Source organism: Myotis daubentonii, chromosome 4 (genome assembly GCF_963259705.1).
Source record: "Myotis daubentonii chromosome 4, mMyoDau2.1, whole genome shotgun sequence".
Taxonomy (NCBI): Eukaryota; Metazoa; Chordata; class Mammalia; order Chiroptera; family Vespertilionidae; genus Myotis; species Myotis daubentonii.
In genome coordinates, this window is record NC_081843.1 from 76,558,085 (window position 1) to 76,585,995 (window position 27,911).

The following is a 27,911-nucleotide window of genomic DNA, read 5'->3' on the forward strand; positions in this document are numbered from 1 at the left end:
CCTCTAACCAACATAGGACATATTCAGTCTTTGCAAAACTAATAAATAAAAAGTATCTGATTATTTTAATTTTAAAGACTATTTAGGCATATATTAATATTGATCATTCATACTTTTTTTGGTGTGAATTGCCTTATATATCTCCTAATCTTTATTATTGATTTATAAGAGCATTTTACATATTAAATATAACAAAAATTGTCATATGTATTGCAAATAGGTTTTCCCAGTTCCTTAGTTATGTTTTCATGTTATTCATGATATGTTTTGTATTGTAGAAGTTTTAAGTTTTTATGTAGTAAAAGTCAGTCTTTTTTCTTTTAACTTCTTCTTTTTTTAATCCTCACCCAAGGATATTTTTCCATTGAATTTTAGAGAGAGTGGAAGAGAGAGAGAAAGAGAGAGAGAAACATCAGTGTGAGAGAAACACATCAATTGGTTGTCTCCTGCATGCACCCCAACCAGGACCCAGAGATGAGTCTGCAACCCAGGTATGTGCCCTTGACCGGAATGGAATCCGGGACTCTTTGGTCCACCGGCTGATGCTTTTATCCACTGAGCCAAACTGGCTAGGGCAGTCTCTTCTTTTTTTTTTTTAAGGTTTATTAGTTTTTTCAAATTTAGAAATAGTTTACCTATTTCAAGACTATAAAGTATTTTCTTCTCTCTTTATTTCCACTTATTATATTTATAGCTTTTACAAATAATCTCTTTGGAATATTTTGGCCTATGGGAAGGTAGTTCTAAATTTATTTTTTTCTAAATGATTAACCAATTTTCCCAATATTATTTATTGAATAATTCTTCTTGGTGCCACTGTTTAAAATACCATATTGTTACATATTAAATTCCTAGATATATATGTCTGTTTCCCACTTTTTTTTTGTTTTGTTTCATTGATCTTTTTGACTGTTTCTACTTCTGTGCCATTATTTCATTATTTTACCAACCTTAGCTTTTAGTACATTTCTATGTCTGGGCAGGAATATATCTTCCTACACAGAGTAGCTGGCTACAACATTCATCCTAAGCTTCTTGGATACAAACAGCAAGCTCAGTACCACTGTGAACTTCTAATCTATACTCTTGCATCTTCGTTGGTGGGATTTCTGAGCTGGGTAGTTTTCAGGGATTCTGATGGAAAAAGTCCATATACTAGTAGTTACTTCTGAAGGAGCCCCTCCTTTTCTATGTTGAGTGACCAGCTGTTTACAAATATTTTCTATTTAATCTATTTTCATCTTCTAATCTATAGAGGGTATCTTCCCCCCACCCCCCACCCCCGCCTTTTTTTTTTTTTTCTTAAACCATTGCTGTTTTAGATTTTTAAAATCTAATCATTTCTTTGGATTCTTTTTAGGAATTGGGAAGGGAAGAAAGTTAAAATATGGGCTCAATTTGCCATCTTGAAACAGAAATTTGGACTTTTTTTGAATTATATACTAGCATGATGGGTTTTTAAAAAGACCCAAAATTTTTTTTTAAAGGAAAGTATTCTTTCTAGTGGGATTTAAGTCTATATAATTTTCTATTTATATCCTTTGCATCATTCATCCTGAAAAAAGTAACTATCAAGTATTATTTTATTTACTGTAATGTGTATGTTTCTTCCTAATTAATAAGTTAAAAACCATAATTCATAAAAGTGACAATTAGGAAATTATAATTTACAAAATGACCTTTAATGACTTTTTTTTTTTACTATCTTTAAATCCTTGAGTCATTGTCAGAGCAATAAAACTGTTATGAATGACTTTGATTATATTCCATTCTAGGCACATGCTCTCCTGAGATTCAACTTGGGTTGAAGCTCAGAGAGGATCCACAAATGCAAATAAGTAAAAAGAAGACTATGCCTGTGCTTAATGAGGATGCGGTCTTACAGGTGTGTAAGCATATTGATTAAATACATACTTGTTAAAAATTGGAAATGCTACTTTAAAGAGTGACAAATTACTAATGATTAATTCTTTTTGTCTGTTATTTTGCTGCTTCTTTATCAGTTTTTTTCTCCTTTCTTAGCTAATCATTCTGTTTCTCTGTTGCAAATTTATTGAAAGACAGTTATTTTAGGAGGAGGTGTTAAAATATTTCCTTTTTCCTCTTTATTTTTCTCTTTCAGTAGAGATGTAGAAGTGGGAGGAACAGAATGTTATAAGAGGTTAGAATTATATTAGAATATAATAATTACAGTTTTCGTCTCCATGATATGTCAGAGTCATCTTAAATTTGTGAAGAAGATACTAGTCTGTGTGGTAGAATTTGTGGTATGGGCCACTGAAAGGCTTTTCTGTTGTTCTGTGTGTGTGAATGCATATGTGTGTACACACACTTATATACACACATTTTTATTTGCTTTGTAATGTAATCACCTTGAGGTAAGGTAAGGGGTGATTTAGTTAGTACCTTGACCTTGGCATAAATAAATTAGCTAACCAGAGATACCTACAAAGTCTTAAGGAATGGAAGGGAAGATTTGACCATGAGGATCTATTTAATATTGTACCTAGGAAGGTGTCTTACTTGAATTATCTCTGATTAAAAGAAAATTTTAACATAAAATATTTTTTCTTAAAGCTGAAATGTCTATATTTAGTTTCTAATAATTTGCTTAAAATCATTTTGCAATTTCTGAGTTAAGGGAAAAACATTTTCCTTCTTAGTCTCAGTAATTGTGAAATGGGAAATAATAATTTTATCAGTTTATTTCAGAAGTATTTGCTATGAGAATATTGTACCAGGCTCTAGATTATACCTCAGAACAGTGATTTTGAAAGTTTGATTATTAGACTCATTTGGATAGCTTTTTAAAAATATAGACTCTTAATACCTGTACCTGAGTGGAACGTAGATATCTCCATTTTTTAAAATATATATTTTATTGATTTTTTACAGAGAGGAAGGGAGAGGGATAGAGAGTTAGAAACATCAATCAGCTGCCTCCTGCACACCCCATATTGAGGATGTGCCTGAAACCAAGGTACATGCCCTTGACCAGAATCAAACCCAGGACCCTTCAGTCCACAGGCCAATGCTCTGTCTACTGAGCCAAACCGGTTAGGGCAGGAATCTCCATTTTGAAAGACTCCCAAGTAATTTCTGATGATCAACCAGCTTGGAACAATTGCTTTACAGGACTTTAAGAGTTAATGATTATAATTTTCAAAGGTTGGACATCAGATAGTAAATCAGTCATCTGCTGTATGGGCTTGTTGTAAAATTAGAAGAAGAACGATAAATGAAGTATTTGATATTTGTTCCTCTTTTTTTCACCTTCATGGGAATTCATTGGTAGTAAAATAGATACCTCCTTTAACTTTCCCCTATCCCTCTTTTTTTGTCTGCAGTAAAAGTTACACCATATAACCAAAATGTTTAAACACCTGTAGTGAATTTTAATATTATTTTAAAAATTGATACATATTGTTCTCATTATTTTTATTTTTATTCTATGAAAATAAACCATTAGGGGAAGGGAAATATTCTTTCCCCACCTTAAAAAACAGACCCCAACACTTTTCCACGGTTGTTCTTTCTTTATATTCCAACACTCAGAACCCTTGTGACATTAGCCAGTGGGGGCTTGTTGTGTGAACCATGGATGGAAATGCAAGTGGGCCTCAGCCAAGGAGACAGATAGACTTGGGTCTCTTTCCGTCAACCTTTACACTTGGTCAATTTGAAATAAAAAGTCACTCTAGGGCAGTGGTTCTCAACCTTCCTAATGCCGCGACCCTTTAATACAGTTCCTCATGTTGTGGTGACTCCCAATTTCATTGTTACAAATTGAAAATAATTAAAGCATAGTGATTAATCACAAAAACAATATGTAATTATATGTGTTTTCCAATGGTCTTAGGCGACCCCTGTGAAAGGGTCGTTTGACCCCCAAAGGGGTTGCGACCCACAGGTTGAGAACCGCTGATCTAGGGGGTGGGCGGAGAAAGAAAAGTCCACTGTGGGGGGGAGAGGGGAGAAGAAATTATATGAAAGAAATCGATTTTATCAAATAAAGAAATGGAGAGACCAGAAAAGATGCTTTCCCATAATTATTTTCAAATAATAAAATATATTGCTTTATACCTTGAATTGATTTCTAAATAAATTCCAAAAAATTTACTAAATGGATTTCTAAATAAATTGTTCCTTAGTACTCATACAATATTTATATTTCAACTTCAAAACAGAATATTTTAGAAATGATGGACTATTTTACATAAGGATAAACTTTGTAGAAATCGAGGATCTTTGGCTTGTTATACACTATACTAATTTTTAAAAATATAGGCAGGTATTGGCTGGTGTGGCTCAGTTGGCTGGGCGTTGTCTTGTCCACCAAAAGGTTGCCAGTTTGATTCCCGGTCAAGAACACATGGCTGAGTTGTGGGCTCAGTGTCCGGTAGGGGGTGTGCAGGAGACAACCAATCGCTGTTACACTCTCACATCGATGTTTCTCTCAATCTCTAAAAAAACCAATACATTATTCTTAAAAAGTAAAATAAAAATATAAACAGCATCTGCCCTAACCAGTTTGGCTCAGTGGATAGAGCGTTGGCCTGCTGACTGAAAGGTCCCAGGGTCGATTCTGGTCAAGGGCATGTACCTTGGTTGCAGGCACATCCCCAGTAGGAGGTGTGCAGGAGGCAGCTGATCGATGTTTCTTTCTTATCCATGTTTCTAACTCTCTATCCCTCTCCCTTCCACTCTGTAAAAAAATCAATAAAAATAAAAAAAAATATATATAAGCAGCATCTTTTAAAATATTTCATATTCATCATTTTTGTTGGGTCTTGCAATACCTTTCCTTATTATTTACAGGTGCTATATAGCAAACAGTTTTTATTTTTAAATTTTTATTTTTTATTTTATTTGAACATTTATTTTCATTGATATATATAAGGTGGGGCAAAAGTAGATTTACAATTGTAAGTATGAGAAACAATTTATTCTTGTGTTATTATTTATTAACTAGAGGCCTAGTGCATGAATTTGTGCACCAGTGGCATCCCTTGGCCTGGCCTGCGGGATCGGGCCCAAACCGGCTCTCTGATATCCCCTGAGGGGGTCCCGTATTGCGAGAGGGCGCAGGCCAGGCCAAGGGACCCCACGGGTGCACGATCAGGGAGGGGAGGGTGGGAGGTTGGCCAGCTGGGGAGGGACTGCAGGAGGGCTCCAGGGCGTGTCCAGCCCATCTCACTCAGTCCCAATTGGCGGACCCCAGCAGCAAGCTAACCTACCGGTCAGAGTGTCTGCCCCCTGGTGGTCAGTGCATGTCATAGCGAGCAGTTGAAGGGCCTTAACATATCATTAGCATATTATGCTTTGATTGGTTGAATGGACGACTGGACGACCGGACACTTAGCATATTAGGTTTTTATTATATAGGATTCCTGTATTATTTGCCATACAAACAACTGTAAACCTACTTTTGCCCCACCTATATAGAACCTGTTTTATTACATTTCTAGGTGACATAATTTTTTGGAAAGCAGTTTTTTAACTTTACATGGAAAATGTTTAGTATAGCAGTTTCTGAGAGGATGTTTTTGACCCCCAAAGGGGTTAATGAATCTATATATTAACATTTAAATAATAGATTTTAGTAGAGTAGATTACCCTCCATAATGTAGGTGGCCCTCATCCAACCAGTTGAAGGTCTCAATAGAACAAAAAGACAGCCGCCCTGAGCAAGACAGAATTTTCCAACAGACAGCCTTTGGACTTCGTCAGCATCATCAGTTTTCCTGAGTCTTGAGCCTCATCACCCACACTGCAGATTGGACTTGCCAGTCCATGAAGCCAATTCCTTATAATACATTTCTTTCTATACATATGTACATATTCTATTGGTTTTGTTTCTCTCGAGAATGCTGATTAGTACAGGGGCATCACTGGTTTTATTATAATCCATTTTTGATCATATAGAAAATACTTGTTTAACAGGGAATAATGATTAATTCAATCTTACGGATATTACCTGTGTAACTCTTTATCTGAGAGGTGTGAATTCAGGTTGAATCTCACTTTTCTTCTCCATTCTGCAGCTTTCACCTTCCATCCTTACCCATATGTAAAGATGAAATCAGTTTAAATCAGCGGTTCTCAACCTGTGGGTCGCGACCCCTTTGGGGGTCAAACCACCCTTTCACAGTGGTCGCCTAAGACCATCGGAAAACACATATATAATTACATATTGTTTTTGTGATTAATCACTATGCTCTAATTATGTTCAATTTGTAACAATGAAAATACATCCTGCATATCAGATATTTACATTACGATTCATAACAGTAGCAAAATTACAGTTATGAAGTAGCCACAAAAATAATTTTATGATTGGGGGGTCACCACAACATGAAGAACTGTATTAAAGGGTCGCAGCATTAGGAAGGTTGAGAACCACTGGTTTAAATGAACATTAATGAGAACCTTGAAGGGAAATGAACAATCACAAGCTTGTTTGATGACCATGTAATAGAAGAAGGATCATAGTTGGCAAGGCCAGCACTCGTAGAGAGATTTATATGTATATATAGTACCTGTTTTATTAGATATGTAGCTGAAGCTGGTGTGTGTGTGTGTGTGTGTGTGTGTGTGTGTGTGTGTGTCTGTGTGTGTGTGTATCAGTATCAGTCTTTTTAAGTCCCAGTAGGGAGGTGACATTCTCTTTTTTAAAAAAATATATATTTTATTGATTTTTCACAGAGAGAAAGGGAGAGGGGTAGAGAGCGAGAAACATTGATGAGAGAGAAACATTGATCAGCTGTCTCCTGTACACCCCCCACTGGGGAAGTGCCCGCAACCAAGGTACATGCCCTTGACCGGAATCAAACCCAGGACCCCCCCAGTCCGTAGGCCAACACTCTATCCACTGAGCCAAACCAGCCAGGGTGACATTCTCAATCAGAATTCTTACTCATTGCTTGTGGGAAATGTAGAATGGTTGCAGTCTCTGTGGAAAATGGTATAGTGATCTCACAAAATATTATACATAGGATCCAAAAATTCCACTTTTGCAATTATACCTAAAATAAGTGGATATAGAGACTCAGAAATATATTTGTTTACCCACATTCATAGAAACATTATTCACAATAGCCAAAAGGTGGAAGTAACCAAAGTGTCTACTAATAAATGAGTGGGTAAACAAAATATGGTACATACAATGGAATATTCTTCAGCCATGCTACAACATGGATAAACCTTGAAGACATTATACCAAGTGAAATAAACCACTCATAAGAGGACAAATATATGTAGTATTTTGTTTCTTTTTTCTTTTTAATCCTCATCGAGGATATTTTTCCATTATTTTTAGAGAGAGTGGAAGGGAGGGAGAGAGGCAGAGAGAAACATCGGACTGGTTGCTTCCCACTCGTGCCCCTACTTGGGTCCAGGGATTGAGCCTGCAACTGATGTACATGCCCTTGACCGGGAATTGAACCCATGACCCTTCAGCCCGCTGGCCAGCACTCTATCCACTAGGCAAAACTGGCTAGGGCTGCAGTATTTTTTTTATATGAGCTACTTAGAGTAGTCAAATTCATAGAGACAAAAAGTAAAAGGGTAGATGCTGAGGGTTGGTGGGGTGGTGAATGGACAGTTAGTGTTTAATGGGTATGGAGTTTTAGTAGGAGAGGATGAATAACTTCTGGAGATGGATGGTGGTGATGGTCGCACATCATTGTGAATATATATGTACCACAGAACTGTACATGGTTAAAATTGTAAATTTTATTTTATACGTATTTTACTACAATAAAGAAATGCTAAGAAAGAATAATATGAATCACCTTAAATGTTAAATTTTTAGTGTGTTGCATTGGGTTAGTATTCATCAGTTGGAAAACTACTGTGTTTTTTTTCCCTAGCAACCTCAAGATGAAATGGAACAAAATCAAGCTCTGTTAGAGTAAGCATACTAATTTTTGGCTTTATTATGTTATAGATACTTAGTCATTTTGCACATCAAAAAAGTCTTCATTTTTGTTTTAGAATTATGTTTTTGAATAATTGCCCCTTTAGCAGCACATATATATATATATATATATATATATATATATATATATATATAATTTTACAAATACTCTCAAGTTTTATTTTTAAAATTTATTTTTTTAAAGTATTCTTTTTTTAAAAATATGTTTTTATTGATTTTTAGAGAGAGAAGAAGGGAGAGGGATAGAGAGATAGAAACATCAATGATCAGAGAGAATCATTGATTGGCTGCATCCTGCACGCCCCCTGCTAGAGCCCGAACCTGCAACCTGGGCATGCGCCCTGACTGGGAATTGAACCAGTGACCTCTTGGTGCATGGGTCAATGCTCAACCACTGAACCACACTGTCTGGGCAGTAAGTTTTATTTCTTAAGAGAGGTTGAATCAGATTAAATGATTCTGTTTATTAATATTATTTTGAAAGGGAATTTAAGGCATAGCATGAAAGAAGAATTTGTAAAGTTTATTGAAATTAGACTTCATACAACTATTTACTTTAGGAGACTTTACCCTTTTAGTTCTTTTAAAACAATGATTCCCAAAGTATGGTCTGTGCACCATCTAGGAATCTTTGAGCCTCTTTCCAGAGAGTCTGTGAGGTCAAAATTATTTTCATAACAATACCAACACATTATTGCCTGTTGCATGGTATTTATGTTTGCACTTACAGTCCTAAAGTAAATGGGTAAAATTCTGGAGCCCTAGGTAAGACTCAGGGCAGTGCCACCAAATAGCACTAATAATCATAGTATTTTTCACTGCCATGTACTAGCAGTTAAAAACAAACAAAGAAAAACCTCAGCCATTTTCACTTAATGAATTTGTTGAAGCAGAAAAGTTATTAGTTTTATTAAATCAAATGAAGCGGGAAGTATGCTAATAGTACTGAAGTGCACTAATAGACCACTTGTTTGAATTGTAAGCATTGTAAGAAAACTAGCCTTACTTTTCTTTTTAATTTGAAAAAATAACTAACAAACTAGTTATTCACACTTGTTTATATGTCAGACATTTTCTTGAAAATGAATGAAGTAACCCAGTCACTTCAAGGAAAATTGCTAATGGTATTTGTTGCAAAAGAAAAAATTCAAGCTTTCAAGAGAAAATTAGAGTTTAGGAAAACTTCTGTCTACCACTTTGACATTGATGTCTTTCCAGTACTTAAAAGTTTTCTGGTGAGATCAGTGGTAATATTTATAAAGGTGATCTTTTGATATTTTATACTGAAACACATAGAAGATTTGCATGATTCGCCCTGGCCAGGTGGCAAAGTTGGTTGGAGTGTCATCCCATATACCTAAAAAGGTTTCAGGTTCAATTCCCAGTCAAGGCACATACCTAGGTTTCTGGTTCAATCCCTGGTTGGAGTGTATACAGGACACAACCGATTGGTTTCTTTCTCACATCAGTGTTTTTCTCTCTCTCCTTTCCTCTCTCTTTAAAAATCAATAAAAACATATCCTTGAATGAGATTTAAAAATGATTTGCATAACTCAATATTTTCTAAAAGACCAATGCATGATGTCACAAAATCAGTAATCTTATTTAATAAAAGCCTAATATGCAAATCGAGCAAACGGCAGAGCAACCTGTGGAATGACTGGTCCCTATGATGTGCACTGACCACCAGGGGGCAGATGCTCAATACAGGAGCTGCCCCCAGGCCAGCCAAGGTGGGTGCCAGCGGTGGGGCGGGGGGTTGTGATCACCCCGCCGGTGGCCCTACAGATGGGCCCTGATCACTGACCAGGCCTAGGGATCCTACCCATGCATGAATTTCGTGCATTGAGCCTCTATGTGTTATAATGTAACACAATACAAAAAGTTCATTGAGTTTGATTCAATATCTACATTTTCAGTTACCTTTAAGGAAGTTATTGCTTTTATTTTATCCAAAAAGGCTATTAAAATACTCCTTCCTTTTTCTTTTTTTTTTTTTTTTTAATATTTCATTGATTTTTTACAGAGAGGAAGGGAGAGAGATAAAGAGTTAGAAACATTGATCAGCTGCCTCCTGCACACCCCCCACTGGGGATATGCCCGCAACCAAGGTACATGCCCTTGACCAGAATCAAACCTGGGACGCTTGAGTCCGCAGGCCGACACTTTATCCACTGAGCCAAACCGGTTAGGGCCTCCTTCCTTTTTCAACTGCATGTCTGTATAAGATCAGATTTTTATTATATATGTCAAACAAAATATATGGCAAAAGAGTGAAAACAGTCTTGGCCTGTGTTTCTCAGTGGTTAGAGCGTCAGCCCATGCACTGAAGGGTCACAGGTTCGATTTGTACCTGGGTTGCAAGTTCCATCCCCAGCCCTGGTCTGGGCGTGTGCAAGAGGGAACCAATCAATGTGTGTGTCTCTCTCACATAGGTCTCTCTCCTTCTCTCCCTCTCTCCCTCTCCTCCTTCTCCCTCTTCCTCTCTCTCTCTCTCCCTCCCCCCTCCCTTCCCTGTGCTTCCCTCCTTCTCTCCCACTCTCTCTAAAAATCAATGGAGCCTGGCTGGTGTGGCTCAGTGGTTGAATGTTGACCCATGAACCAGGAGGTCAAAGTTCGATTCCCAGTCAGGGCACATGCCTGGGTTGTGGGTTTAGTTCCAAGTAAGGGGCATGCAGGAGGCAGTCAATTGATGATTCTCTCTCATCATTGATTTTTCTCCATCTCCCTTTCGCTTCCTCTCTTTGAAATCTATAAAAACATATTTTTAAAAATCTATGGAAAAAATATTGAGTGAGGATTAACAAAACAAAAAGATTAAAAGGAGTAACAAATATGAGATAGTAGCTTACATTAAAGAGATTTTTATTTTATTTTATTTTTAAATATATTTTATTGATTTTTTACAGAGAGGAAGGGAGAGAGATAGAGTTAGAAACATTGATGAGAGGAACATTGATCAGCTGCCTCCTGCACACCTCCTACTGGGGATGTGCCTGCAACCAAGGTACATGCCCTTGACCAGAATCGAACCTGGGACCCTTCAGTCCGCAGGCTGACGCTCTATCCACTGAGCCAAACCGGTTACGGCATTAAAGAGATTTTTAAAAATGTGAAACTGTCACTTTTCTCACTAATTTTTTCTATTTTTGAAAATATCATTTTCATAAAATGTATTAACATAGCACTAGATTATTACTGTTACTTTTAAATTAATGGTTATTTTAAGTTTTTCTCCATTTTAATTTCTCGCATGTAAATATAAATACAGTAGGTCCTCGGGTTACTTCGGAGATCCGTTCCTACGGCGCGATGTAACGTGATTTTCGCTATAAATCGGAACCCACCTACTTAAGCACCTATGTTACTCACATGGGAGCACATACACAGAGTGATGAAGTGAAATAGTAAAAAAAAAATTAAAAGAAAGATAATTTCTGACCTTTACTTGTGCTAAATAAATAATAAAAAACATAAAGCACATATGTACATATGTCGAAATGATGGAACTTTTTTTTTACATAAGTACTGTAAATGGGATATGGCAACGTAACCACGAAACAACGTACGTCAAGGCCGATGTAACTGGAGGACTGTCTGTAATTATAAATTGCATAAACAAGAACTCTTTGGGTTTCCCAATAATTTTTTAAGAGTGTAAAGGAGTCTAAAATCAAAAAGTTTGAGAATTGCTATTTTCAAAAATCCCTTTTACTGAATATATTAGCAATATAAGTTCAGAAACAGAAAAAAAGAAAAGACTAAAGAAGACTAACATAGCATCCAGAATCTCACTGCCCCAAAAGAACCATTTGTAGATAGTTTTGTATCCTGTTTTTAAATTTTAATAGTTTATCATAATTATTTTCTCATTAATATATGTTATAAACATGAATTTTAATGGTTTCAGTGGTTCACTCTATAACTTGACTGTACTATAATTTAATCATTCCTCTACTATCAGAGATGTACATTGTTTGCCGTCTTGCCTAATATAAATAATTATTTTTTAATAATTTAGATGAAAGTTTGCTCTATTTTTGGACTTATGTCTTAAGTTCTCCTTAGTAATTATGGAAAAAATTCTGTTATTGACTCAAACTATGGTTTTATTTTATTGTAAATCAGGTTGTTCTCAAAGAATAACGTTTTTTGGGGGGAATCAGCATTAAGATCTATTTGCCTCATAGAATTATTTTATATGAGCAGTTTCATTTCCATTTTCAAGATAGCATATATTGATTATTTCTCTTTTTAGACAGGAGAGAATGTTCAATTTATTATTCTTGCATAGGATTAAAGTAGATGTGTCTGGTGCGTAAAAACTACTCTTAAAACAGCTGAAAATAGAGGCTTTTCTCTTTCTTTAAAATATGTTTTTATTGATTTTAGAGAGAGAAGAAGAGAGAAGGAGAGAGAAACATGGATTGGTTGCTTCCCCATTTGGTTCAGGACCAAACCCACAACCTGTGCTGTGATAAGGAATCAAATCAGCAACCAACTGATCCTTATCAGCCACAGCCCAGGCTTTTCTTTTTTTAAGGAAGATATCTTGATTGGATTTGTGTAGTAAAGTAGTTGAGAAAAAAAGGATTAACTGATTGCTTTTCTTCAGTGAACTTTTAATGATCCCAGGCAGGTGATCACAATTGCAGATTGAGAATGACTTATTTCAGCTATTGTAAATTGTGCTGCTATGAACATAGGGGTGCGTATATCCTTTCTGATTGGGACACAGCCTAAGTGCCCATCAGCAGATGAGTGGATTAAAAAACTGTGGTATATCTACATAATGGAATACTACACTGCTATAAAAATGAAGGAATTCTTACCATTTGGATGGTAATTATTACAGCATGGATGGAACTGGAGAGCATAATATTAAGCGAAATAAGCCAGGCAGAGAAAGATAAATATCACATGATCTCACTCCTATGTGGGATATAATGATCAACATAAACTGATGAACAAAAATGGATCCAGAGTCAAGGTGGCACTGAGCAGACCATCCAACCTCGGGGAGAAGGCAGGGGAGGGGGTTAGAGATCAACCAAAGGACTTGTATACATGCATATTAGCATAATCAACGGACACAGACACTGGGGTGCTGGGGGCTTGCCCTTGAGGGTGAGAGTGGCGGGGGGAGGGGGTTAATCGGGGGAAAAAAGACATAATACTTTAAACAACAACAAAAAAGAATGACTTATTTTGCTTTCAACCTCTTCCCTCCAGTATTTCCTATCTTTTCTTTCCTATCTTTTTCTTTACTGTGAAATACAAGAATTATAAATCATGTCATTAGTCATAAGTGACTTTCATTTACATCTTAAAGTATAATGACAAACTTTCAGTGTATTAGATAGTCAAGCTACATAATTCAAGAGCAGGGTTTCTTTTTTCCTGACCCCATCACCCCTTTTTGGCAGACAGTCATCTCTAAAGTTACTTTCAGAACTAAGTGTAGTATAACATGTTTATACCACTGAAGTTTGCCCATTAAATTTTCAGCTCCTTCTATGCAAGCACTTGAAATATTTTATTTAAATATATTTTTATTGATTTCAGAGAGGAAGGGAGAAGGAGAGAGAAATAGAAACATCAATGATGAGAGAGAATCATTGATTGGCTGCCTCCTGCATGCCTCCTACTGGGGATCAAGCCCGCAAACCAGGCATGTGCCCTTGACCAGAATCGAACCCAGGACCCTTCAGTCCGCAGGCTGACACTCTATCCACTGAGCCAAACAAAATAGGGCAGCACTTGAAATATTAATGTTAACAAATTGATAGTAATTGTAAAAGTGATTGGAATAATGTAGCAATAAAAACATCCTATTTTGAAATTCCTTTAAATGAAGAAAATAATTTAAATTGTATTTGAATGAGAAAGTGTTTCTTCTTTCCATTTAAAAATTTTTATTTCTTTATTAATTGATTTATGCTTTAAAACCAGAAAAAGTTGTCCAATGTTCACTGTGTCATTTCCTGAAGCTGAACTTTCACTGAACCACGAAAGCATTCAAGGTATGTTTTCATGGGTAGAGTCATATAAAGTAAATTTGTCTTAGTCTAATTAGATATATTTATTTACAAACTGGGCTAGTCTAGTATATATTGCTGCCATACATTTTCAAAAAAATTGATTTCAGAAAGGAAGGGAGAGGGAGAGAGAAAACATCAATGAGGATAATCTTTCATCGGCTGCCTCCTATACACTCCCTACTGGGGACCCAGCCCACAACCACTGAGCCACATCGGCCGGGTAAAAAATATTTTTTAAAAATGTTAATAGTGTACCAAATAGTCTCAATGCAAAAAGAAAAGCAACTATAGTAGAGTGTTTAAGACTTCTTAATGACTTTAAGAAATAGGAACCTGTTAATACATGTGCTTTTTGTTTTCTCTATTAAATACATAATGTTTATAAAGCATAGGGTATTTTTGTTTGTCACTGTGTAAGTAGAGAAGAAAGAAAACAGAATTGTAAGTCAAGTTGTCATGGGATGAGAACTGTACCGAGATAAGGGAAGACCACATAGCATCAGCAGCCACACATAAAAACATGCAATAAGTGGGGTCTAATTACGTCCCAAGATGGCAGACTAACTTGATATTCAGTTAAGGAGACTTTTCTACACAGATTAGGTCCCTCATCTCTTAGGAAATTAAAGCCTTAGATGGTCCTGCTAGTCATGATAAGATATTAAAATTGCAGGCATAAATTTGCAATGATGCTAACAGAATAGGTCAGTATATAATAATGATAGCACAAAAGCTTTTGTAACATTGGCCACATAAAACTTAAAGGTAGCATTCTTGGGCAAAACATTAGATCATAAAAAATAACCTTTGTGAAGTTTTTTTTTTTTTTAATTAAATCTTTATTGTTCAGATTATTACAGTTGTTCCTCTTTTCCCCCCCATAGCTCCCCTCCACCTGGTTCCCCTCCCACCCTCCGCCTTTACCCCCCAACCACTGTCCTCATTCACAGGTGCACGATTTTTGTCCAGTCTCTTCCCGCATCCCCCACACCCCTTTCCCCCCCTCCAAGAATAGTCAGTCCACTCCCTTTCTATGCCCCTGATTCTATTATAATCACCAGTTTATTCTCATCATCAGATTATTTATTCACTTGATTTTTAGATTCACTTGTTGATGGATGTGTATTTGTTGTTCATAATTTGTATCTTTACCTTTTTCTTCTTCCTCTTCTTAAAGGATATCTTTCAGCATTTCATATAATACTGGTTTAGTGGTGATGAACCCCTTTAGCTTTTCCTTACCTGTGAAGCTCTTTATCTGACCTTCAATTCTGAATGATTGCTGGATAAAGTAATCAATGTTTTAGGTTCTTGGTATTTATCACTTTGAATATTTCTTGCCACTCCCTTCTGGCCTGCAAAGTTTCTGTAGAGAAATCAGCTGACAGTCGTATGGGTACTCCCTTGTAGGTAACTGACTTTCTTTCTCTTGCTGCTTTTAAGATTCTCTCTTTGTCTTTTGCTCTTGGCATTTTAATTATGATGTGTCTTGGTGTGGTCCTCTTTGGATTCCTTTTGTTTGGGGTTCTCTGTGCTTCCTGGACTTGTAAGTCTATATCTTTCACCAGGTAGGGGAAGTTTTCTGTCATTATTTCTTCAAATAGGTTTTCAATATCTTGCTTTCTCACTTCTTCTGGCACCCCTATAATTCGGATGTTGGTGCGCTTGAAGCTGTCCCAGAGGCTCCTTACACTATCTTCGTATTTTCGGATTCTTTTTTCATTTTGCTTTTCCGGTTGGGTGTTTTTTGCTTCTTCGTATTTCAAATCTTTGCCTTGATTCTTGCGATCCTCTGGTCTGCTGTTGGGAGTTTGTATAATACTCTTTATTTCAGTCAGTGTATGCTTAATTTCTAGTTGGTCCTTTATCACAACATCGAGGGTCTCACTAGATTTCTTGAGGGTCTCATTAAGTTTATCAGTGGTTTCTAGAAAATTCTTGAAAAACCTTAAAAGTGTGGTTTTGAACTCTATATCCAGTAGTTTGCTTTCCTCCGTTTCTGTCATTTGTGTTCTGTTTCTTTGTCTCAGCATTTTATATGCTTCCCTGCGTCGATAGAGTGGCTTTCTGTGCTAGGTGTCCTATAGGGCCCAGTGGCTCAGCCTCCCCAGTTACCTGAGGTGGACACTCTTGGTGCACCCCCTTGTGGGCTTTGTGCACAGTCTTGTTGTAGTTAAGCCTTGATTGTTGTAGTTATTACTGGGAGGAATTGACCTCCAGGCCAGTTGGCTGTGAGAATCTGCTGTGTCTACGGTGGGAGAACTTCTGTGCTGAAGACACCCTTCTGGGGCAAGACTTGCTTCAGTGGGGCTTTGGTGCTCACTGAGTCTGCCCCCTGAGTGTGTCCTTTATGGATCTGAGGAGTTGTAATCTGGGTGGTCCCACTCTGACCACTGGCTACACTGGCTCTTGGATCTAAGGAGGTGCTAATCTAGCCTCTGCCCGAGGCTACCCAGCAGAAGCCAGCTGTAAAGAAATGCAAATTGCCCTGGGGCCTTGGGCCAGCTGCAGTTTGTTAAGTAATTTTCAGATTACAAAGGGCTGGGCCTTTCATATGCAAAAGCCTCCGTGCACGGCTTGGGCGGGGCGGGGTGCCAGGGGATCAACAGCGCGGACAGAGCGAGCAGTATGGCTGCTCTCAGTCCTGCCCTCAGAGGCCCCGACAATCGCTGAGAGCGCCTCCGAGAGAAAGTTGCCCTCGAGTTCTGACTGATGCCAGACAGTCCAGTTTCTCCCTGTATGAGTCTGGGTCCCCAGTGACTCGCCCGGAACTGGAGCTCAGAGCTTGAGACTCCCTCCCGATTGAAAAAGACAACCGTGTCCTCAGCCACCAGCCCTCTCCGCATGCGCCTCTGCACCTCTGTACCCTACCTCCGCACCACACCTCCTCTGAGTCTCGGTATGCTTTTCTCTTTCCTTCTTGTTGTGGAATTTCCACTCAGCCAGCCTTCCTGTGGTTCTGGATGATGTCCGTTCTGTCTTTTAGTTGTATTTTTGAAGTGGTTGTGCGAGGCAGCAACCTCCGGTGTTTACCTATGCCGCCATCTTGGTTTCTCCCCTTTGTGAAGTTTAAGTTTATTAAAGTAAAGCCAGATAATTGGCTGTTCAGTTTTGAATTGTCTTGAGGGAAATGTCTCATGTGCCAAGAAAAAAATCAGTCAATAACTTCAATCATAAGGAAGCATAGGAACAGATATAGAAATAATGTAGAATGAATTATACCAATGTATTGTTACAGAATTAGGTTAAGAGTACTAATAAGTTTCATGGCCATTGTATTCATGTGTGTTTTGTCTAATAGTTAATATGTTTGAAATAGCAAACATGTTACATTTGCAGTTTAAATTATTTAAGGGAACTTAAGTTTGTAATTAATGTTGAAATATTAAAGAAACAGTAGTTTTCAGATTAAATAGAAGTTTAATAAATTGACCATTAAACAAATATAAATACAAATAGTAATGGATGTTTCTCTCCAAGTATAAAAGCCTTTGTGGTTTTTCAGGTGTCTAATCAATAGCAAATAGCCTAATATAATTCAGATTATGCCAAACATGCCCTCCAAATGTGGTGAAAACCTATTTAGCATCTTTTACAAGATGCAATTTATAGATAAACTGGAGCAATCATGAAGCTACAGAGGTACCATATTAGAGATTGAAGTATTTTTTTTATGTAAGTACTAGAGGCCCAGTGCACGAATTCATGCACCAGTGAGGTCCCCCAGCCTGGCTGGTGGGATCAGGCTGAAACTGGCTCTCTGAGATCCCCCGAGGGGTCCCAATTGCAAGAGAGTGCAGGCTAGGGCAAGGGACCCCACTGGTGCTCAATTGGGGCCAGGGAGGGATTTGGGAGGTTGGCCAACTGGGGTGGGACCACAGGAGGGCTTGATTGGCCAGACCCCAGCAGCAAGCTAACCTACCGGTCAGAGTGTCTGCCCCCTGGTGGTCGGTGCACATCATAGCAACTGGTCGACTGTCTGCCCCCTGGTGGTCAGTGCATGTCATAGCGAGTGGTTGAGCGGCCTTAGCATATCATTAGCATATTACTCTTTGATTGGACAACTGGATGACCAGACACTTAGCATATTAGACTTTTATTATATAGGATGTCTTGAACAATTTGAGAGAGAGGTGACATGGATGATAGCATGCCTTGGGTATTCCTTTCTCTCCTTTGGATTTTGATCATGATAATGAGGGTCAGCAATAGTTAGGCAAAAGATCTATTCTCATTTTTCTCATACTCGGTCCCAGAAAAACAGGTTTTCACTATGTCCTGCATTTCCCACACTTCCAACCTCCTACTCATTTGGCCTTCTGAGAGCCGTTATACCTTATGATGCTATTGGTTATCTGCACTTTTGCCACACGAATAGCATCATAAGGCACTCATTGAACTTCTGAGTCTCAAGTATTTTACTGAATGTTCCTTTAAAAGTGCCATGGGACTTTTAACTTCAGAATTATAACTTCATGGTGTTTCTTGATGCCATGAAGCTTCTTTGACTTGAGACTCAGAAATAATTCCCTTCCCCTCTGACACTTCATTGCAGCTCCCTCTTGCCTTTACTCTTCAGAGTGTTCAGAACAGGAAGTTCCTTTTGTTATCATTCTAGAAACTGTGGGTTAATTTACATATAAAGAAACGATTACATTGTTAGATAGTATAATTGACTCTGTTCTCATACAATTCTATCTTCTCCCTCCCGATTCAGAGTAATTCTAACCAAAATAAGTAAATGATCTTTATAAATATGATAACATTGGCCTTAAAATAGTTGGTTTATAAGTTAAAATTCAGTTCCTCTGAGCATGTTCTTTTCATTTGGCACTTTAGAATTTATTTCCTATACAGTACATTTTATCTTTTCAAGTGATAAGTAGAAAATCTTTTAATAATTTATTAAAGGAGAGACAAGAACTCAAGAAAAATACTTTTTTTATTTGTGAAAACTGTTTTAAGTAAATTTTGTTGCTGGAAAATGAGAATTCCTTCTAAATGTGTTTTTAAATATAGTAATCAAATTATAATAATACACTTCATTACATTAATTTATCAAGTTTTAAGAATAGTAACTATTGGCATAAAAGAATGATCATTTTTATATTGAGGTGGTTAGAAACAACATAAAAGATGACTGAGATTGTTTCTTTACAATTCAGAGAAGGAGGAAGAGGATGAACTCTTTTTCTCTTTTTGAACTCTAACCCCAAAGGATTTGAGAGTTTATTAAAAACAAAAACCTCCTTGCAAAGATGATTGAAGATGTATCTATTGTTTTTAAAGTGTTCCTTTATTGGTATTACATTTTAAGCAACCAGAGTTATAAAATTTTAAACAAAGATATTGATAGTGTTATATATCATTATTGCTTGGCACAAAGGACTCTAATGCAAGGATAAGAAATGATTTATTCTTAGGACTTTTTGCTCATCATTCTTCGAGGAACTGGAATACCATGATATTAATCTTCCTAGCTGATTTTCATAGCTTTTCCTCTTCAAATGGCAAAGGTGAAGCAAATAATAATAATTACAGGTTTTTGCAGGCTGTAAAGCTCAGTGAGCATATAAGCTCAGTATGTTTATTTTCCCCCTGAAAAACCTGTCTTGCTTGTGAGGATGCATTCTGAGGTTTGGTGGATAATTACTTGCTTACACTCTAGGTCTAGATATTGCCTAATCAAAAGAAACCAAAGTAATGACTCAAACATATGCCAGTGAGCCCTGAATTCCTGCGTAAGTGTGTCAGAGTGGTAGGGCCTTGCTGGTGCAGGTTGGAGGCAAGAGGAATGGAGGAGGGGAAATATCTCTTTTCTTGATCCTCCTTAACTTGGTGTGAATTGCTGTCAGCCAGCTCATCTCAGAGGCAGCAGGCCAGGTGAGGAGTTGATGGTGAAGGCACATTTAGGACAACCTCCTGACTCTATATGGGCATTCCTTTTCATGCTTAACTTGACAGCATGAATTTCTTTAAATTATAATACCTATACTCAGAAAGTAGATGTGATTTTTTCCCTCGTAGTTATAAACAGTTAGAATAGCGCAGCCAAAATAGAAAGGTTGGCTTTTAGCTAAAATAATTCCAAATAATTATAATTTTACTTGACTTCATGTAAAATATTTTTAAAGAAATGGCAAAATTTTCTTTTATAAACTTTACTAGGGGCCTGGTGAATGAAATTCGTGCGCTGGGTGGCGGGGGGGAGTGTCCCTCAGCCCAGCCTGCCCCCTCTCACATACTGGGAGCCCTCAGGCATTGACCCCCATCACCCTCCAATCGCAGGATCGGCCCCTTGCCCAGGCCTGACGCCTCTGGTTTAGGCATCCGGCCCGGGCAGCGGGGACCTGCAGTGGCAGCGGGGGGGTGCCTCGATCGGCGGGCTCTGCCCCTGCCCCTGCAGGATGCCTCTGGCTGAGGCGTTTGGCCCGGGCAGCGGGGACCCGCAGCTGCAGCGGCCCCACGATCGTGGGCTTCGCTTTAGGCCCAGGCAAGGGACCCCTAGCTCCCCGGACTGCCAGATTCGACCGTGCCCAGCTCCCATCGCTGCCTCCACCCCTACTTCCTGCTATCACTGGCCAAGGCGGAAAAGGCACCTGATTCTCCGATCATGGCTGGGGGGCAGGGCAAAGGAGGCCCCAGGGCCGCCTTTGCCCTGCCCCCCAGCTCTTAGCTCCCCCCTGGGTTTCAGATCACTGTCAGTGGCAGGGGGCTTCTTCCTGCTTTCCCTTTCGCCTCCCTGCATTGTGCCTACATATGCAAATTAACCGCCATCTTGTTGGCAGTTAACTGCCAATCTTAGTTGGCAGTTAATTTGCATATAGCCCTGATTAGCCAATGAAAAGGGTAGCTCGTATGCCAATTACCATTTTTCTCTTTTATTAGTGTTGATTGGCAACATAATGATACTTTTATGTCAAATTGGTATAACATTTAGAAAATATTTGAAATGTTACATATATTTCTGAGGGAGTCATTTCAAGTTATATGATTAAGAAATGCCAGGTGAGGGTATGTATGGTTTTAGTACTTTAATAAAATTGGAATGTAAACATATATTTTTCTCTTCTAGGGCCCAAGGCTGAAAATCCTGAAGTTTTGCCACACCCAGCAAAGGTTGGTCTACATAACTGAGATGAAGCATGCAGATCAGAGGTTTAGATTTTTTTAAAAAAAAATTATGTTGATTAAAGCCTCAAGCCCATTTAGACTCTTCCTTGGTCAATACTACTATACCTGTACCTTACTTGATCTCAGGTGTACCTTACACATTCCTGCTTCAGGGACTTGTTCAAGTCAAGAACCCGGAAGCAAGAGAAAGAGCATACAATTTGGAACCAGATAGGTGTGCATTCCAAGTGTGTTATTTATATGTGTAGAATTCCACTTCACAGTGGTATGTGTAGATACCCATTTCACAGGATTGTGAGGACAGAGCAATGATAGTTCATGGTGTCTGGACCTTAGTTGGTGCTTAATAATATGTGTTTCTCCCTTATTTCACTCCTTCACAAATTTTTTATTTCAGGCTCAAGTCCCTTTTCCTCTATGGCTCTTTCTCAGATAATTCTGTTGATCTTGACCAAATTGCTCTCTCTTTAGCATTCGTTATTCACTGAGTATATCAGTATTTCTTAAGCACTTGCATTCTATAAAATTAATAGATCTTTTGAGAAAAACGATTTTTTTGAACAAAGAAGTTTGGAGAACACTGTATCCTAAAGTCTCAGATTTATAATGTGCATACTATGAAAATTCTTATGGTAAAGAAACCAAGCATTTTTAAAACAATCATGAAAGCTTGCTGAAGACTCCCTCCTCTTCGCTTCTCCAGAAAACGATCTTGTAATACATTAGGCCACTCTATGGTTTATGCCATTCATTTGAGTTCATACAGTATTTTTGACATTATTTATACTTTATTTTATGTCTTATGTACTTATGCTTTTAATCTTCAGTTAGAAATTAAATTCTTTTAGGGCAGTGTCCAATATACAGGGTGTCCCAAAAAATGTATACAAGCTTTAACAGCTGGTAGTTCAATTGATGTTTCTTTCTTTTTAGATTTAACGAACATTGCCTTTATAGTTATTCAAAGTGTGTATACTTTATTACATCTATGGCTTTGGATTTAATAGCTATAAAGATTTTAAATAGGAGGGAGACCTTGAACTGTGACTTTAAGAATGGATAGGATCTGGTTCTTGAATTCCTTCTAAATTCCTTTTATCTTTCAGAGAAAATTATAGTTTGCATTATTGCTAAATAAATATATCTTCTTTCATTTTTTTATTTTTTTTCTCCTTTTTTTTATTGCTTAAAGTATTATAAAGGGTATTACATATGTGTCCTTCCCCCCCCCCCCCGCCCTTGACAGTCCCCTAGCTTCCCCTACCCCCCAGTGTCTTATGTCCATTGGTTATGCTTATATGCATGCATACAAGTCCTTGGGTTGATCTCTTACCCCCCTCCCTCCTGTCCCCCAACCCTCCTCGGCCTTCCCGCTGCAGTTTGACAGTCTGTTTGAGGCAGCTCTGCCTCTGTATCTATTATGGTTCAAAAGTTTATAATGGTCTCTATTATCCATGAATGAGTGAGATCATGTGGTATTTTTCCTTCATTGACTGGCTTATTTCACTTAGCATAATGCTCTCCAGTTCCATCGTGCCGTTGCAAATGGTAAGAGTTCCTTCCTTTTTACAGCAGCATAGTATTCCATCGTGTAGATGTACCACAGTTTTCTAATCCATTCATCTACTGATGGACACTTAGGCTGTTTCCAGATTCTAGCTATGGTGAATTGTGCTGCTATGAACATAGGGGTGCATATATCCTTTCTGATTGTTGTTTCTGGTTTCTTGGGATATATTCCTAGAAGTGGGATCACAGGGTCAAATGGGAGTTCCATTTTCAGTTTTTTGAGGAAACTCCATACTTTCTTCCATAGTGGCTGCACCAGTCTACATTCCCACCAGCAGTGCACAAGTGTTCCTTTTTCTCCACATCCTCTCCAGCACTTGTCGTTTGTTGATTTGTTGATGATAGCCAGTCTGACAGGTGTGAGATGGTACCTCATTGTTTTGATTTGCGTCTCTTGGATGATTAGTGACTTTGAGCATGTTTTCATATGTCTCTTGGCTTTCTGAATGTCCTCTTTTGAAAGGTTTCTATTTAGGTCCTTTGCCCATTTTTTGATTGGATTGTTTATCTTCCTTTTGTTAAGTTGTATGAGTTCCCTATAAATTTTGGAGATTAGGCCCTTATCAGATATGACATTGGCAAATATGTTTTCCCACACAGTGGGTTTTCTCATTGTTTTGTTGATGGTTTCTTTTGCTGTGCAGAAGCTTTTTATTTTGATGTAGTCCCATTTGTTCATTTTCTCTTTAGTTTCAAGTGCCCTAGGAGCTGTATCAGTGAAGCAATTGCTTCAGCATATGTCTGAGATTTTGTTGCCTTTGGATTCTTCTAGAATTTTTATGGTTTCCTGTCGTACATTTAAGTCCTTTATCCATTTTGAGTTTATTTTTGTGTATGGTGTAAGTTGGTGGTCTAGTTTCATTTTCTTGCATATATCTGTCCAATTTTCCCAACACCATTTATTGAAGAGACTATCTTGGCTCCATTGTATGTTCTTGCCTCCTTTGTCAAATATTAATTGAGCATATTGGTTCGGGCCGATTTCTGGGCTCTCTATTCTATTCCATTGATCTATATGCATGTTCTTGTGCCAGTACCAGGCAGTTTTGAGAACAGTGGCTTTGTAATACATCTTGATATCTGGTATTGCGATCCCATCTACGTTGTTCTTTTTCAGGATTGCTGCAGCTATTCGGGGTCTTCTTTTATTCCAGATGAATTGTTGGAGAGTTCGTTCTAGATCTGTGAAATAAATATATCTTCTTAAGCTTTGTGTTTTATGTACGCAAGAAAATAAATTGTGGCAGGTAGAAAAGGAGGAGGGGGAATAAATAGTTTTCATTTTTCTTTTTAAATCAGAATATTAAAGGGCTTACAATTTACAGTTCATTTTATCAGAATGGTGTGGCAATGGAAGGTGGATTTGATTTTTAGGAATAGTACATTATTGAAAACCATTCTGTTATTTAAAGTCAAGCAAATAAATGGTTTTTAGTATTGACAAGAAGTTCAGTTCCTTTAAAATACTGAGAGTGGTTTACTTTAATGGCTTATAAAAAGTTTGAAAGTACTTTCAAAAGAGGAAGTCTAATAACATTTTGAGCATTAGAATGGGTGTAACCTATTAAGGTGATGATTTTGAAAAATAATAGTCATTCAGAAATATAAGTTTTGTGTTTTTTTGTTTAAAAAATTCACAACTCAGAACCATTTATTTATAGGCAGGGCTCGTAATATTTACATAGAACTGTGCCCTCATTTCTCCTCTTTGTTCCTCTGACCTGTCTTTTGGTTTTTTTACTTCACATTTATATATTCATAAAGAGGTGGGAAATAAAAAGAAGATGAAAGTATACCAATTTTATTCCTGGTTAATAATTTTTTAAAAATTCAATAGGTTTATGACCAAGTTTTTGACAACCATTAATGAAGTGAAATTTTGAGATAATCTGTTAACTATCCATGCCATCTCTGCTTCTTCTTTTAGCACAGTTAAACTTAGCTGAACAGATAAGTTGCCATCTGTAATTATGGTCCAGCCAATTTTACCCGTGGTCTACTTTTGTTTGTTTAGCCATTCGTTCATTAGTGATTTGGTATAGGAAAGTAGTATAGACTATTTTTATTTTTTTTATTTTTAAAAATTATTTATTGCTTAAAGTATTACAAAGGGTATTACATATGTCTCCCTTTAGACTATTTTTATTTATAGAAGGGGAGGAAATTTGTTAAAATTTTTTGGTGATAACTTACTGACATGATAAATTGGAAAACTATAAAGTTTTCATTTTAAACACTTCTTTGTATATACTGTACTGATGGAATTTCTTTTTTGAATACATAGGAACTAAATGCAGACAGAGATTCTCCTGAAATGAGCCTTCTCTCAGGTACTGCTATTAAAGTATCTGATATGGTTGCTGTCAAGGAGAATTCGTTAATAGAGCCGCAGAAGATCTTAGCAGCACCAAATGTATTTTTTGAGTCTGGAAAGGAAGTCACATTAACCATCACTTCTGAAGAAACCAAAGATGAAGAAAGCTCTGTTGAAACTTTTGTTTCTGCCCTAGAAAAGTTAATGACATCACCAGCAAACACTCAGGAGGAGACATTGTTTGGAATAATGAATGATATTGAACCTAGAGAGTTGATGAGCCCATTGAGCAACTCTTTGAATTCGCTATCAATACCTTTGACATGTCACAGAGATTTACTAGAAAACACAAAGGATGATGCATTGCCAGCTGAGTTGTTAGCAGCCATAAACACATTGTCAGAAGCCACGGTGGGACCCATTTGTCACAGAAAAGAGGGAGGCAGCAGTCTCAGTGCTGGAAATGAATGTTTAGGAATAGAGCCCAACATGTCTCAGACTGATGAAGATTGTACACAAATAACAGAGGTGAATTTTGAGTCTCTTTGTTCTACTCCACCATATGAACAAGATTCCAAGGTAGCCGAACTGCAGGACCAGACTGATGAAGATTGTTCACAAATAGCAGAGGTGAATTTTGAGTCTGTTTGTTCTACTCCACCATATGAACAAGATTCCAAGGTAGCCGAGCTGCAGGACCAGACTGATGAAGATTGTACACAAATAGCAGAGGTGAATTTTGAGTCTGTTTGTTCTACTCCACCATATGAACAAGATTCCAAGTTAGCCGAGCTGCAGGACAAGCATCCTTCAGTGCAGCAAGTAAGTGCAAGTATGAGTCTGATTTTGCCTTTTATAGTGCCTTTTAAGAAGTCTTCATTGCCCGTATACTTTATTTTAAAATCAAGCCTTCTACACAAATATCAACACTCAGAAAAGACTTTTTGACTTTGAAGCATAGTTATCTATTTTTTTTAATTTTAAATATATTTTTATTGATTTCAGAGAGGAAGGGAGAGAGAGATAGAAACATCAATGACGAGAGAGAATCATTGATTGGCTGCTGCCTGCACGGCCTCCACTGGGGATCAAGCCCGCAACCCTGGCATGTGCCTTGACCGAGAATCAAACTGTGACCTGGTTCATAGGTCGACACTCAACCACTGAGCCACACCAGCTAGGCTAGTAATCTTTTTAGAGGTTCCTAGGGTTGAGTTTTCAAGGGGGCAAAAGTTAAAATAGATCAGTTTCTCCCCAGAAGACCTGCAAAGGCATATTATTAGATTGCTTACATACAGGAAAGAGAGAATTCTTTACCAGAATTTTCCCTATTACCTAGGAAAGTCACTATGTCTACCTGGGTGCACAGTGGAGATGAGATACTTATCCCTAACAGGACATAAATATATGTAATTGGGCTGCTAAGAGAGGGAAAAAGTATGCCTGGCTTCAGGAGAACTTTGCATTCTGTGTCTGAGGATACTGCCAGGTGTCACAGTGCCTACAGTATCATGCCTGGAGACCCTGCAGTGGCCTACCACTTGCCAAGTCCCTTTTCCTTGTTGACAATAAAAAAAAAATCATTACTGTTTTCCTGATTAAAATAGTAATATATCCTCATTATACAAAAATTAAGCATTACAGCAATACATAATAATATAGTCTCCCACAATTCCACTTTCCAGAGATAATCACTATTAACAGTTTAGTGTATCTCTGATTACTTCTATGCATAGTCTATATAATTTTATGTAAATGGGACTATAATACATATAATGTAAACATATAATTTGTTTTTTATTTTTTTATTTTTAAAAAAATATTTTATTGATTTTTTACAGAGAGGAAGGGAGAGGGATAGAGAGCTAGAAACATCAATGAGAGAGAAACATCGATCAGCTGCCTCCTGCACACTCCCCACTGGGGATGTGCCCGCAACCAAGGTACATGCCCCTGACCGGAATCGAACCCGGGACCCTTCAGTCCGCAGGCCGACGCTCTATCCACTGAGCCAAACCGGTCATGGCTGTTTTTTAAATTTAACAATAATCTTGGTTATCTTTCTGCCTCAGCAAATGTATCACACAACTTAAATATTTTTATTTGCTGCATGTCATTCTACTGCATGATGTGTGTGTGTGTGTGTGTGTGTGTGTGTGTAATTTATTTCACCAATTCACTAATTATGGTTATTTGGATTATTGTTCTTTATTTTGGCTATTATCAAAATGCTCCTGTGAACATCCCTGGGAAGATTTAAATAACATGATACTAAGGTCATACTGCAACATACATACCTAGGATAAAAGACTACATGTAATTTTGGTAAAAAAAATCTCAAAACAGACATAATAGGACTAAAAATTATTCAGAAAAAGAGAAACTAATCACAGGAACATGGCATGAAAATTAAAACATTTGCATATTCTAATCTGAAATGAGGTAGTATGAATAATGTGTAGGAAATTATGATTGGTATTGATAGAGTAGGCATGACCTTAGCAAGTCTTCAAGAAAAAAACTTTTTAAAAGTAGAAAGAAGAAATCTTTGAATAATTGCTTGAGTTTGCTAATTTTCTTTTTTGATTAAGGCAGGGGTCCTCAAACTTTTTAAACAGGGGGCTAGTTCACTGTCCCTCAGACCGTTGGAGGGCCGGACTATAGTTTAAAGAAAAACTATGAACAAATTCCTATGCACACTGCACATACCTTATTTTGAAGTAAAAAAACAAAATGGGAACAAATACAATATTTGTATTTGCATGTGGCCCGCGGGCTGTAGTTTGAGGACCCCTGGATTAAGGTATTACTTATGTGTCTTTATCTATCCATTGCCCCCCTACCCCTACTCATGCCCTCACCCCCCTGGTGTCTGTGTCCATTGGTTAGGCTTATGTGCATGCATACAAGTCCT

General features: G+C 37.6%; 1 protein-coding gene across 1 annotated transcript in view; it reads left to right on the top strand.

Annotated features, from left to right (window-relative positions):
- The window catches only part of ANKRD31 (ankyrin repeat domain 31), a 117,283-nt gene that overhangs the window by 9,998 nt on the left and 79,374 nt on the right, over positions 1–27,911 (top strand). The window contains exons 3-9 of the mRNA XM_059694307.1: positions 1,776–1,885; positions 7,872–7,912; positions 13,392–13,397; positions 13,892–13,962; positions 21,056–21,099; positions 24,968–25,576; positions 25,781–25,819. Coding sequence (XP_059550290.1) covers positions 1,776–1,885; positions 7,872–7,912; positions 13,392–13,397; positions 13,892–13,962; positions 21,056–21,099; positions 24,968–25,576; positions 25,781–25,819 — 920 coding nt within the window. The remainder of the gene's footprint in view (positions 1–1,775; positions 1,886–7,871; positions 7,913–13,391; positions 13,398–13,891; positions 13,963–21,055; positions 21,100–24,967; positions 25,577–25,780; positions 25,820–27,911) is intronic.